Here is a 14,054-nt window from a genome sequence, read left to right as displayed (position 1 = left end):
GCCCTCCCATTATCTGTAAATCCAGATATTTCATCATAGAAGGTAACCACGTTGGTCAGGCATTGTTCACCCTTAGTAAATCCATGCCGACTGTTCTCCACTATCCTTCTTCATGGGCCTTGAAATGTCTTCCAAGAGGACCTGTTCCATCATTTTCCCAGGGACTGAAGTGAGGCTGAGCAGCCCATAATCCACCAGACTGCCCTTCTGCCCTCTTCTTCTGAAGACAAGTGCAACACTTGCATTCCCCTGAATCATTGAGGATCTCCCCAGCCTCTATAACCTTTCAAATGTGGCAGAGGGCAACTTTGCAAGAGAATCAGGCCGTTCTCTCTGCACCCATGGATGCAGCCCATCTGGTTGCCTTTGTAAGTCTTAACTAAAGCTAAGCTTTGGCTTTCCTGGCACAGGAAGCCTGACACAGGAAAAACCTGAGATGCCGTCCCCCTGAACTCCCGGACAGAAAAAGAAAAAAAGAATGAGACATATCCGACACCTGCGAATCAATCTGCACAACTTGGGGATGTTCATATGTTAGGTTACCGGGGCAATATGAGAAAAAGAATATATTCTCGGTTCTGGTTGTTCCCTTTTAGTCTAAATTTTATGAAATGAAATGAAATGAAATGAAATGAAATGAAATGAAATGAAATGAAATGAAATTCTGTTCAGTTAAGTCATGTTCATTTACTGCTGAAGGCCTCTCAAACAATGGAGTTTAGAAAAGTCTCTGTCTTCCATCGTCATTCCAAATTTCTACAAGGAGATTGAAATCTATTCATCTTGCAGCATGTCTATGTCTGGTTCATGTTCTCCTTTATCAGCTTAGCTTGTTTGCTAGCCTTTATCAGACTGTCTGTTTTTTTGGGTTGAGACAGAAGATGCGTGTATGGATTAATTCTATGTTGTTACTGCTCTTTTTCAAACACTAACCAAAAACTTGGAAGAATAAATGCTTAATTCCAACAGGAAAAGGATTTGATGATAGTGTTGGTGATTTGTATGACTGTTGCCCTCATTCTTTACAAACAGTATTTCCTTAGACACAGGAAAGGACTGTGATGCTTCAATCACACTTCCAGACTTTGAACATGCAGTTAATCCCTATACTCTTCCTTAGAGTTTTCTTAGAGGGTAGCTGTGTTTCTCTGGATATTTCTGGCATCTTCAGGGTTACTTGTCTTGACAGATACACTCTATTAAACTATACCCAGCAAAAAAAGTTCTCTGTTCTTAATGACCTCACACATACTTTTGCTGAGGATTGTGACACACATGTGTACTTTGCACAAATGTTCTTGTAGCTGATATTTAGCTGAAATGGAGATATTTGCCTAAAATTACCCCAAATGAATGAAGGCATTACAGTTAAGTCACTATTTAACCAGATATGTCAGGAATACAGATTCTTTAACAGAGAATTAGGAAAACCCTTATAACCACGGCATTCATAGTCCCTGTGACAGAATACAAGCTTGCTCTTCTTAAGCTGTTATTCCACTGCTCTCGTTGCCAAGGCAGAAGGACGCTGTGCCTCAGAAGATCAAGGCATTTGGTGCCTTCCTCAGAGAGAACTAGTAGGAGATAGGCGTATCTAGAGTTTCTGATGCTATTTATTTAGTCCTGACTGATATTGGAGAAGAAATACCCAGTTTCATACAGTGAAACCAAACCAACAGAAAATAATTTTCAAAACTCCTTAAAAAATATAAATCTGAGCCTCACAGAAAAAAAAATTAACAGTTATTCATATTCTCTGTGATTCATGATGTGCAGTCGCTAAGTGCACATCTTCCATGTGAACTGCGTAACAGAAAAATTATATGTGATCGAAGATGTTCTGCATGACAATCTGTATGACAGTAACAGTGCTGAAAAGAACTTATGTGGAGGAAGAAACTTGTGGGAGTTCAAGCAGTAGTAACTATATTAATAAGTAGCACTTAAAATTAACCTACTTCCTTCGTAGTAAGAGCAACTATAGCAATGCTTCTGTGAAGATGAAATGCCCTTCATTTAGTGTTATAGACATCATAATATAACTCTGTCTTTAGTAGCAGGAGCAGAGCTGTAGGAATTTACTATTATTGTTTTTCTCGTAACAAGTCTATTCAAATCATTGGTGTATCACGGCTGCATGTTAGGAACAAATGAGCTTAGCTGCAATGTTCACTGATGCATTTCATTGCATTCTGACTAAAGCCACGGCTTCCAGACTTCTGAAAGTTATCTTATAATCTACTACATGCAAAATTACATTATAAATATTAAATATAAAGGACAGTGGAAAGTTATTAAATTTATTCCCAAATACTATAGCTGCTTAATCTCAAGCACGAAGTAGTAATAATTACCTCTGAGCTGTAATTAACTGGGCAAATAAACTGTTAAATTTTAGATGCCGATAAACAGGAGAAGGAAGCTAAGAAAAACCAGCAACTGTCAGCAGGAATTCTGTGTGAGATAAAATTACAGCAAACACATTTATAAAATATAAACTAAACAGAGACTGTGAGACAACAGTAAAATACATTCTCTTAGAATGGCTGGAATTCACTTCAATGTAAGGTATCAACAACCGCAGTATCTTAAAGATTATTACCAATACAGGAATCACAGATCAGTAAGTATGCTCAAAGATAGATATTTCTTATATACTTTCAACCAAAGTACAAATTACAGTTGAGAAGGAAGAAAGAAGAACCATTTATTACATACAGAGAAGCTGATGTACATAGGAAATAAGTGAAGTGGTGATGCAGGGAAGAGAATATGGAAAGAATGGAAAATTAAACACTTACGGGAGAAAACCACATCACTTTCAGAATCCAAATTGTCAAAGAAAAATTCACAACCAGGATGATAAGCAGGAGGAGAACGAACAGGTAGAGGCAACGCTTTCTCCAGCCATAAATTCCAATTTTGTAGACATATTCATTCTTCGGCCTCTCTAGGCTAGTGCCTGGTGTTGTTGTAGTGTATTGTTCACGTACCATCTGCTATGTAAGAAAAAAAGAACAACTGCTTAGTTGTTTGAGTTAAATTAAAAATATTTATATAAAAACCCCAAGGAAAATATGAAGATACAATTGTAATAGCAAGTTACTAGAAACTAGAAACTCTATGAAGTTTTACCTGGAAAGCATATTCATCACGTCCCATTCAAATTACACTTAACATCTTACTTTTTGGTACACACCATGTGATGTTTCAAGACATGAATTGCATCAGTTGACATTTTCTTTACTTTTTGGTACACACCATGTGATGTCTTCATCAATTGCCATTTTCAGGAGGCTTAAATTTGTTTTATCCTACACAGAATGGCAACACTTTCCTCCCATTTGTCATAGCATTCTAATTCTCCCATCACAAAATATTTCATACAATCATATCATAATCTGCGTCTCACAGAACATTATTATTTTACTGTAAAACAGGTAAAAGTGGTAATGGTACCTTGTAAGCACAGGTTTAAAAACACTTCTACATATTCTTTCCTCAATTCAGTAATAAAATGCATTCTTTGTGATGTAAAACTTAACTGTGTATCACTGGAATGCCAGAATATGTTAAGCTTCAGAATCCGTATATTAAGAAATGAAATGATTCTTAATAATGTAAAGGAAATAATGATTGCTGAATTTATCAGCTAGTTATATTTAAAGATATATTAGCAATAAAAACATTACTTACTGGGTTTAACCAAGTGCCTTCACTTTATATTATAGTTCTTAAAGAAGCATTCTTTGAATTTAAAGAAATCTTACCAGATTGCACTTCCTTAAAACATGAGGATATTCACTAACTTTCACCTTTACAGCACAGAGACCACCAACAATTCAAACCATTCATTAAAGCTTACAATTTCAGCCAAGAAAACAAAATCTTAGCAGCTGAAGCTGCTTAACTAAACAACAGTGGGCAACATCTGTCTTATTTCCACCGATACGAAAAAAACCAACCCACAACCCAACCACGGATGTCAAAAAGAAAATAGGTATTGGAGGTTCAAGCACTTCCTATGAGCCAGGAATACCCACAGGCATCTTGCCTCCAAAACCTACAATACAATGTTCCCAAACGAGAGTGCCTTCAGACCGGTTTCACACAAGGTCTCCTCTCAATTCTGAATATACTCCTGGGAATGAGATCCCTGTGCTCTGCACACACCACTTTCAAAACATGATTAAACTACATCCTTGCGCAGCTGCTGAATTACTCCAAGTCATTAAAGAAGCTCTTTTCAAGTCTCCTGCAGAGCCATCCTGTGTCTGTAACAAGCTTGTGGCTCTCCCTCCTAACCCTCATCTTTAGAAATACGTCATTTTTTGTTCCTGTAGCTTCCTATCGAACTGTAAGACAGAGAACACAATACAAGTTTACAATTGAACAGAAGTTCATCCATTACCTTTATGTATATACGCAGTGTTCATCTTATTTCTGCGCTTCCATTCAAAAATCTTTTAATTCGTTTATTTGTATTAAATAATGAGACCTGATCATCAGCAGTTCATAACGTAACTGTGCTACAGTCATTATGGGACAATATTCTAATTAATTTGTTGCTGCTATCAGTCGCGGTTGCTTATGATATTGTGTATGTAAATCTTTTCATCCGCTGAAAATACTGGAAATAGTATAATGATACATTAGTAGAGAATCTCAGCTTCTGAAATAACGTGGCTTAACGTTACTGCAAAACACTGTAGATTTACAAGATGCTACTTCACATTCACCACATGAACTATGTTTGTTTAAAAGTATCAAGATTAGATTTTTCAGTTCCAAGTATTACTTAAGTACCTATTACTGATCATAGGATACTGTTTATATATTAATTGCTACTATCTTTTTCTGCTGTTTTCCTGCTAATCCCTGTATAACAAACCATACCACACACACAGAAGTTGCCCTTTATCTTGAACTTGCTTTACCATGCTCTGCCAAGTAAGACAAATCGGGACATTTGTACATACAATGGGCTCCATAAAATGCTCAGAAAAACCTTTACACTTCCACACAGATTTCTCCTGAACACTGTAACTTATGGGACAGGATGCAGTGACTGTTATCTGGTGACACCAACAGGTAAAACTTTGAGAAATAACCCATGCAGATCTTGCTCAGGTGTAGTTCAACTATTTAATAACCTAACAGAGGGCATCCTCTGAGTTTCTTACTGCTTCCTTCATCACACATGCTTGCTAAGTGTCAGCATAACAAGAAACGAGATGGATGACAGCTACAGAAATCTCTGTAGTAACAGAAGCCCCCTTCACAAGACACGCTGCTTTTTTTTTTTTTTCCTTTTTTAGGAGACAAATAAAATCCGCTTCTAAGAACACTCAAAAGGTTATTTCAATAGGGCTGTGGGAAAATGGACCATCCTTCAGAAACTGCACAGTCTCATGAAGTTAGCTCAGCCTTCGGCAACAAACCTCTAGCTGCGGCATCCAGACTTTGCCTGTTCCTTGTGTTGCTGCCCGCTACACCTTCAAGGTAAATTTTGCCACAGAAAACACCATTTGACAGAGAAAATTAGCTCTCAGATCTTCGCATTTTTATGTCAGCCTCATCACGGCGGGTCTCTGAGGCTGGGATTCATCTCACAATGTTAGGTACCAAAAATTTAGCCTTCAGTGTCTGAGCCAGTCAACCTGGACTCCCTTTTTGGTCAACAGAGATAAAACGAGCCCTGCTGGGAATTATTTATCTGACTTATTTTAGATGTATACTTCAGACATCCAATGAACTGCATCTTAGATGTGTTTAACTTCTTTCCGTAAAAAGAGAAATAAAGAGAGCCTGGGATGATTTTTTCATATGTTTATACCCACATGTTTTAGACATAAGCGTCTGGCCAAATTAATTCCAACCAGAATGATTTCCAGAAGCATGTAATCTAACAATTCTTTTGATTCTTGTTCCCCTCTGTTCCATTTTTAACCTGTTGTAAAATGTTTATTGTGTGAGTTGGGGTTTTTATCCATAATATATTGTGTACTGCTGTTTAGTGAGGCGAGGTCAAAATCCACTATGCGTTTCACCAAAAAGCCTTTGGGTGTTGTGATTGTTTTCAGCCCTTCAGAAATTCCGCAGGGGACATCTCCCAGTGCAGCGTTGTCCCCTGCACAAATTATTTTTTCCTGACAGAAAACAGTTCTGTTGTTCCTGAGCATTATTAATACAGCCAAAAACTGCTTTCTTCGTAGCAAATGGGTAACGCTGGCCTAGACAACTGACTAATCTGATAAGGATTAAACTTTTCCACTTAACATAATATTTCACGATTTTTAAGAGAATTAGTGGCCCAGTACCAAGTAATTACAGGGGGAATCCTTAAAGAATTGATACTGTCGGTCTGCTTCTTCTGTAAGAATCAATTTACCATATTACTGACTTATACGTTCATGAGCTTTAACGACATAGGAGAATAATCTCAGACCTGTCCGGAGAAATCAGAGAGAAATTGGGCTGTTTTAGGTAGCTGAGCTGAAAGGAAAGCCTTAGACAGGCAGATCTCACAGTTGGCTGGTGAATGTCTGCCGGGATTCAAGACAGGCTCTTAGAAGGAAAACAGCAGATCTTTAGTACAATGATGAAAAATGTGATTTGTAAACAGAGTAACCGTGACACTGTAAGCTGGTTGCGTAGGAGCACACTAAACAGATACCAAGAAGGAAGTGGTTACTTATACACCTGGAAGTACAGAAGTTAGGTGGAGAAGCAAGGAGTTTGCACAGTGAACAATGACTTCGGTAACCCTTATCTTTACATTTTACAAGGAGGCAGCACACAGTGACAAACTACAGAGGGTAAGAAAGGTCCTGGCAAACTATAGTGCAGATAAAAGGGCAGTTCAGTTTCAGAATGAAAATTCTGACATCATTCCAATGGGCCATGAGAAGATGTATTATTTGGATCATGTCAGCAGCACCATAATAATAAAAAAACTTCTAGCTAATTGGAAGTGGAATTTCCTGGTGTTCCTGCTCAAGGGCTCAGACAATCAGAAGTCAAAGAGGATTAAGGTCAACTCCTTGCATACTCCTTAAGGATTTTTTGTATATGTGGCTATAGTTACTGGGATCGAGCTCTACCATGGTAGTTTGCTATTTGAAAGCATCTTCCAGTGGTAATTGTCTGTTTTACTGGGATCCATTTTTATCCAGTTATATCTTGCCCCTTTGCCGATTTAAAACAGGTACTGAATGCTAATTAACTGCCATATCTATTTGTCATAGATTTTAAATGATAGATATAACTTGTGAATTCCTTGTATGCTGCAGATATTTTGACCATGTGAGATTTTCTCATGTGCTCAGGGATTACTTGTAAGTGTTGAACGTAATGCATGAAATTCATGTTTATAGGAATATACATGTGAGCCGCCGCTGAAAGAGCCGTGTGTTCTTTACACCGTGTTACTAAAGCTGCCCTCTAAAAATAGCCACGACAGAACGTTTCCTTGGATCTATTCCACCTTTTCCATGCAAGACTTGGAGACTGGCCTCTGTGATTTGCATGATTCAAAGGTTCAGGAGATTTTTATACCAATACCTAGATATTGAAAAACTGTCCATCAGTAATGTTACTGTTGGATATAGGCTACTTTGGGCATCAAGTTCAAAATCTATCCTGATAGCTGCGGAATATTCAATTAAGACAGCTGTGTTTTGAAGAAGGAATTTGCAAGCTTATCGGTAAGCCTGCTTGGGAAAGCAAGCCTGAGTAGAAGCTTCTTAATCGTATTATTTTCAAGAATTATTTATCTGTAGGAATTACTGAAGACAGAACACTATTTCAATTAAAATAAGCAATCTCAGTTTATTTCAATTGTAAAAATATTTTCGCTGTTTTTGTTCATAAATGGCTATGTTCTTTTCTTGAACTTAAATAAAATTATCCTTAATGCGCAGTCAGAACTGTATACTCAAGTACTTTATCATGTTGTCATAAAGGAACTAATTCTAATAAACTATCAGAACGCATAATTTAAATAGAAAATTACTTAGTTGCTTAATGCTAATAACCAACTATAATTCCAGTAATAATTATATAATTATTAGCATTTTATATTTTTGAACCGTTTCCAACCGCGTTGGGATTTTCAGGAAAGACACAAAAAGCTTGGCGCTCAAGAGAACATTTTCCCGTCAGAGCTAAGAGGAACTGGTGAGGTTTCATGCAGAAATCTGCACCCCTGACGCTCATGCTGTACACCTTCTTCTGAAAGGGAACGTCAGCCATCAGTGCTCCTACTCTTCTGTCTTTACGCGAAGTATGTTCATTCGCATGCAAGAAAATTTCGCAGTACGCGTGGGGACGAAAGAGGTGATGGCGCTAAACTAAAACAGTTCGGTAGAAAGACCATTTTAATAATTTAAACTAAATTCTTGTGCCATTATAAACAAACTGTAAACTGAAATAAAACAACCTGTCAACTCAGGCAAGTGAGACCTATTTTTACGACCTGTAAAATACCATATTTTACAGGTATACCATACAGTATCTTCACGGAACATTATGTTCAATAATGTTGGTTTTATATGATGCATTGGGCTAGATGGGTATTATTATATAGTATGAACATCAGAAGTGCATTAAGACTTCACACTTTGGTGGCGTTCAGGCTTGCACACTTTTGTGTCTGTGGAGGACCAAAGCGGGAAATAGGTGCAGCTGGAATATTTTCCTGACAAAGGAAAAACAGTTGAGGCAAACCTGTTGTTCAAAGAAAAAAAAAAAAAGAAAAGGCGGCGAACTTTTGGAATCTATATGGAAAAGCTTTCAAGACAAAATCAGAAAGGCAGAGAAAACTCAAACTCTCATGACTGGATGAAAATTTCTGAATTCTTTTCAATCCTCCCTTGTTCCAACGTATTGTATTTTATCTTGCCCAACCTTGCCTTGCTGAGATTTGTGTATTATATAGTATATTACAGTTTGAATTGTAAACTAGTGTCATCAGCTAAACAGAGCTAGATTCCTGCAGCGTAATTTGTGGAAACTGGCAAACAAATTCGTATGGCCTAGTTAACTTTTTGCATACCCCGCAGTGCAAATTTGCATAATAACTATGACATGGTCTCAATTAATAGCTTTGCACATTTTAAGTACCAGTGCAATAACTGCAAGGTAGTCACTGACAGCAGAGGATGAAATGCTATGTTAAAAATTATTATTTGTCTAATATCTGTGTACTTTTGAATCTCATTTACAGTAAAAATGTTTTTAAAACTTGGTTTTCAGTCTTTCAACTTGATCTATTTTTCCTCCTTTCACAACTCCCAAAACATTAATCAGATCAGAAAGAAGTCTTTTGATTCCTTCAGAATCAAAAGGCCAAGCAAAAATACTAGACTTTTTTTTTTGTAAATTATTTCTAATTTTTGCATGCCTTATCAACATTTTAAGAAGTAGCTAATTTCTGGTATAAGAAATCCCATGTCTTTCATGTAAAATGCTTTTAAATTAATTAAAACCAAAAGTGAACCTCCCCTCTCTGAAATTCAGTCACCATTACAGCTAAGTTTCCTTGAGTACTGTAATGTGGAAAAAAATTTAAATCTCACAATTATTTACTTTCCTGATATCCCAAACATGTACGTTACTCTGTCTTGGTAGAAAATAAAAATATTTTCAAGAACACGAAGAGCTTAGAAAAACGGATGTAGAAGTGGTTTGATGATGACACGGGTGAGACACACATCTAGGTGAGCGTCTCGTCCACAAGGCTACTGGCTAGACCTCGTGGAGCTCTCACAACTACTACAGATTTTAGAAGTAAGCCTTTCAGAAGAGAGAAAAGAGCAGTCTGTACAGCCATTGTTTTCATTTAACAGTTGTTAAAGGCCGAGATCCAATAACGGTGTCAAGACCGTTTAAGTATTTACATAAAGGACTGCAAGTCCACCAGGAGAATGGAAGATACATAATGTACCGCAGCCAATATCAGATCAGAAGTTATTGCAGGTTGCTGTGAGGTTTCTCTCTCTCTTCCCTGGACTTAAAAATCTTTTCCACATGAAACAGAAGCCAGAATAGATTAAATTCTGTTAGAGTCCTTTTTCTTTAATCACACATTTAACAAAATGTTTACAATTAAGCTAGGTATAAACTAAATGACTCAAATTATAAGTAATTTAAACTCTTAGTTAAGGCTTTCAACTAATACAAATAGACAAAGCAGAAGGAGACTGCTTAATCTGCTTTTTTTTGTGCTGTACAGTATGACAGAAGACAGGAGTTTGCTATGGACTGAGGGTATCCCTGTTCAATTGTTCATGAGGTGATGAGAGGTCGTCTTTGATTTATCGTGTAACAGTTTTCCCAGAAACAGAATAACAGAATCACAAAACATGAGTGTTGGAAGAGACCTGTGGAGATCATCTAGTCCTATTCCCTGCTCAAAACAGGGTTAACTTTGACATCAGAATTGTTGGAATTGTTGGAAAAAAAGTTGCAACCATACATTATCAGGAATTTATTTTCTTCAATAGCCTTAGTGTCTCTGAATAGTCCTGCTAAACTTTGACTGTCCAGAGTCTCTATGGCAGCCTTACATGCAATTTAAAAAAAATATTTATGGGTTTTCTTCAAGGTCTTAAATACTGCTTGGACTCTTCTACTGTCACTGCATTTAGCCTATTGGAATTTTGTCCTTTTTACCCCGTTTGACACAACTAACATGTTTTTATGAATACCTTCCTGCTTCTAACAACTTCTCTTGTCCTGCTTTTTAGCTATACTAGTTTAGCCATGTCTTTTAAATATGTATTTACCCTGAGCATGTGATAGGATATTTTGAAATAGTCACATGCAAAAAAATTTTTTCTTTTCACAGGCTGCTTTCTTTTTATATAATGCCCTTTTCTAAGTTAAGAGCAATGACTAAAATTCTTCAATTCTTGTTACTCCACCAAAGATATTTACTCTTAACATCAACATGGCCGATGTTACAAAACACTCCTTGACAACAACATGAAAAAGACCTTGTACACTGCTCAGAATAAAGTCAGGAAATTACTCTGCTTCCTGAAAAACTGCTCCTAAAACCAGTCATTTATGTGATCTAAAAATATGGTCTGAATGTTGGACCTAATTATGACATTTATACCAAAAAAGGTAAACAAAAAAAATGCATTTTCCTCTCAGTGTTTCTCATCCACTACAGCAAGGCACAGTCATCGTAATCACCCTGGTCATGTCATTGGGACTATAGTCTTTAATATAAGCTATAATATTTATACTATTAATAATATTATTATGTTTAGATTGCACATTTCAGTCAATGAACATGTCGATGTAACTGCTGAGTTGTTGATACGACTGCTTTATCAATCTGTCTTTACAGTAAACATCTGCTAACACATGGCACCACTTGCATGTCCTACTCTGTCTTTCCCAAAGGTTTTTAACTTGGTGTTACCCACTGACTGTCTTCCTTCTGTTACTTTTTCAACATGATTATGGAGGTTCATTTGGTTCCTAGCTTCCTTAAAGCTAAGCATTTTAATTTTCCTATCTTATTTTGAGGTTATAGAAACATGCATAAATTTCCTTTATTTCCCAGACTTCTACCCCCAATTTAACTGAGACTTTGTTTGTTCATCATCTCCTTCTGCCAGGTTCTATTATATCCTGTATCTGGGGATGTATATTTTTTATCACTTCCCTCTTCATGAGTTCCAATTGTGCTCCTCTGCACTATTCAGCTTTCCGTCAACCTTAAGCTTAAAAAGTTCTAGTCTTTTTAAAATGTCAGGTGCCTGGTTCTATTTCTGTTAGAATGAAGATGTCATTCCTATTATTGGTTCTCTCTAGTTCAAAAATATTCCCAGCTCCTAATGAATTTGAGCCCCTTTCCTTACTTATAGGTTCTTTCCACATGGTCTTGCATGTGGTAGTAAAAATATTTCAAAGATTGCTACCATGGATATCCTGGTCTTCAGCTACCCATGCCCCATCCCTGAGGTGTTCAAGGTCAGGCTGGACGGGGCTTTGAGTGACCTGGTCTAGCGAGAGATGTCCCTGGGGGCTGGAACGAGATGAGCTTTAAGGTCCCTTCCCGCCCAAACCAGTCTACGATTCTATGATATCTCAGTCTAAGCTTTGCCTTCAGAACCTCTCTGCTAGTTTTCTAGACTAGTTTTCTTAGTGGTTCCCTCAATTTCAAGGTTGCAGACTTGCACACTTTCCTGGGTCTAGCTGACTGAATCAGCGACTTTCCACAAAATCCTGCTGCCTTCCTTCACCTATCAATCAGCCAAATTGATAAAGTTTCCCAAATACCGATACTAGGTGTAAATTATCACTAATGTTAGTCAACTTAAATCCAAGTTACTTTCTGAACAGCAGGTGCAACTACTTCCGAATACAGCTTCCTCTGCCTTGCATATAGTGCTGGAGGTACTGGTGCTATAACTGCATTCAGAGTCCAGAAATGTGCTGCTTTCTTCCATCTTTGTTAAAATTCTAGATATATGACTGCTGCAGATCTGAAATCCAGCTGCAGTAGCTGAATTTGGTAAGAAAGGAGGGAAAAAAGATAAATTAGCCAGCTATGTATGGAGCAGACTTTAAAACGCGGTTCTGTTGCAGTCATAGAGGGATATTTTATTCCCGTTCACTTGACTAAGATTCTATGCTTAATGAGAAGTTCTGCTTCCAGCCATAAAAATATATTACATTACCTGGACCTGCAGAAAGTTTCATTCTACTTAAATGTTACTAACATATATATAGACGAGAAAATGGTGATTTCCAGTTTAGTATACCAACTCAAATTTTCTTCAACATGACCTTCACTCTCCTAAAATTGTCTTTCCTTCTCCCTCCTTCAACATCAGGACTGTACTAATGAAGTTTGTTCTCTATCCCAAGACGCTGCTTAGTTTATCTACTAAAAGTTGCCAAAGTTGCCTTTTTGTGGGGATGCAACTCATTTCTTCGAACACTGACCGTAGTAGCTGCGTATCTAGGAAATTACGAGGTTGGAAAAATGAATAAATCAGACAAGATAATACATGCAGAACTTTACTGACATCCTCCTCTTTCTTCCTCCCCTCCCAACACGGGACTATTTTAATTTAAGGTGCTTCTATTGTCTTGCAAATTGAGCTGAGATCAGATTAAATCATTCCAGCCCTCAGTAACATTTAAGCATGAAGAAACGCTACAGTGGGGACTCTGGTATCAGTAATACGTGTTAAGCCTTGGAGGACTCCTTGGTATAACTTTCACTTCCTCTTAAATGGAGGAGGAGGAATCCAGGTACCTACGCTTCTTCACTTCCCAGCTACAGAACCCCCTGCACACTGTCACCACCTCCCAGTCACGAATTCTCTACCCGTGCAGCTTTCAGAGATTTATGCTCTTTTGCAACTTGTCTGCAACTCCATGATTCCTTTTAATAACATTTTGGGGAAATACTGCTTATAGTTCACCCACATGAAAGAAGGTCAAGCTAGATGTCATCAGTGGAGCAAATTTTAGAAAACTGAAATTAAGAATTCTTGTCTTAAAGTATTTGCTCAGGATGGAAGAAACCCAAGGGACCCTACTGTAGTGTATTGAGACAATGGGAGTCAAATTCAGGATAACAGTCAAGCCCAGATCCTAAAAAGCTCCTTAGCTCAGGATCCAGCAATAGCTCAACTGCAAGTGTGAACGCCAGTGAACCCGCAAGCTTGGAATTGCTTTCAGATTTTGTAGTCTAGGGTAGTTAAATGCAATGGGTTCAGAAGTCATGCAAATGCTGATGGTGGTGAGCACATGAAAACCGTCAATTCCACTGCTGTAACTTTCATCCTTCACTCCCTGACGTGGTGCATTTTGTCCCCTCCCCTACTCATAATGATGAGCAAGTCAAGAAGGAAAGAATTAAGATTTCTGCTGAAGAAGAAGGATGGCGCGACGCAGCTTGCAGGGTAAGAGGGAAGGGCAACTCCCATTGCTCATGCTGGGAAGGGAAGCCTGAAGCACCGTGAAGGTACGTCCTTAGTCACTACCTGAGGAATTCCTGCTCCACAAATTGAGGCCTGAAAGTT

At 37.8% G+C, this 14,054-nt stretch overlaps 1 protein-coding gene across 4 annotated transcripts in view; it reads right to left on the bottom strand.

Annotated features, from left to right (window-relative positions):
* SGCG (sarcoglycan gamma) overlaps positions 1–14,054 on the bottom strand; it is a 141,134-nt gene that overhangs the window by 65,972 nt on the left and 61,108 nt on the right. For 2 of the 4 annotated variants that reach the window (XM_063331254.1, XM_063331269.1), the window contains one exon: positions 2,802–2,996. In XM_063331254.1, coding sequence (XP_063187324.1) covers positions 2,802–2,996 — 195 coding nt within the window. Of the gene's footprint in view, positions 1–2,801; positions 3,000–14,054 lie in introns of all 4 variants that reach the window. The other 2 variants (XM_063331244.1, XM_063331263.1) reach the window with 1 other exon arrangement.

Source organism: Chroicocephalus ridibundus, chromosome 1 (genome assembly GCF_963924245.1).
Source record: "Chroicocephalus ridibundus chromosome 1, bChrRid1.1, whole genome shotgun sequence".
In the NCBI taxonomy this organism is placed as follows: Eukaryota; Metazoa; Chordata; class Aves; order Charadriiformes; family Laridae; genus Chroicocephalus; species Chroicocephalus ridibundus.
The sequence above is the reverse complement of the archived record's forward strand: the minus strand, read 5'-3'. Positions and strand labels throughout refer to the sequence as shown.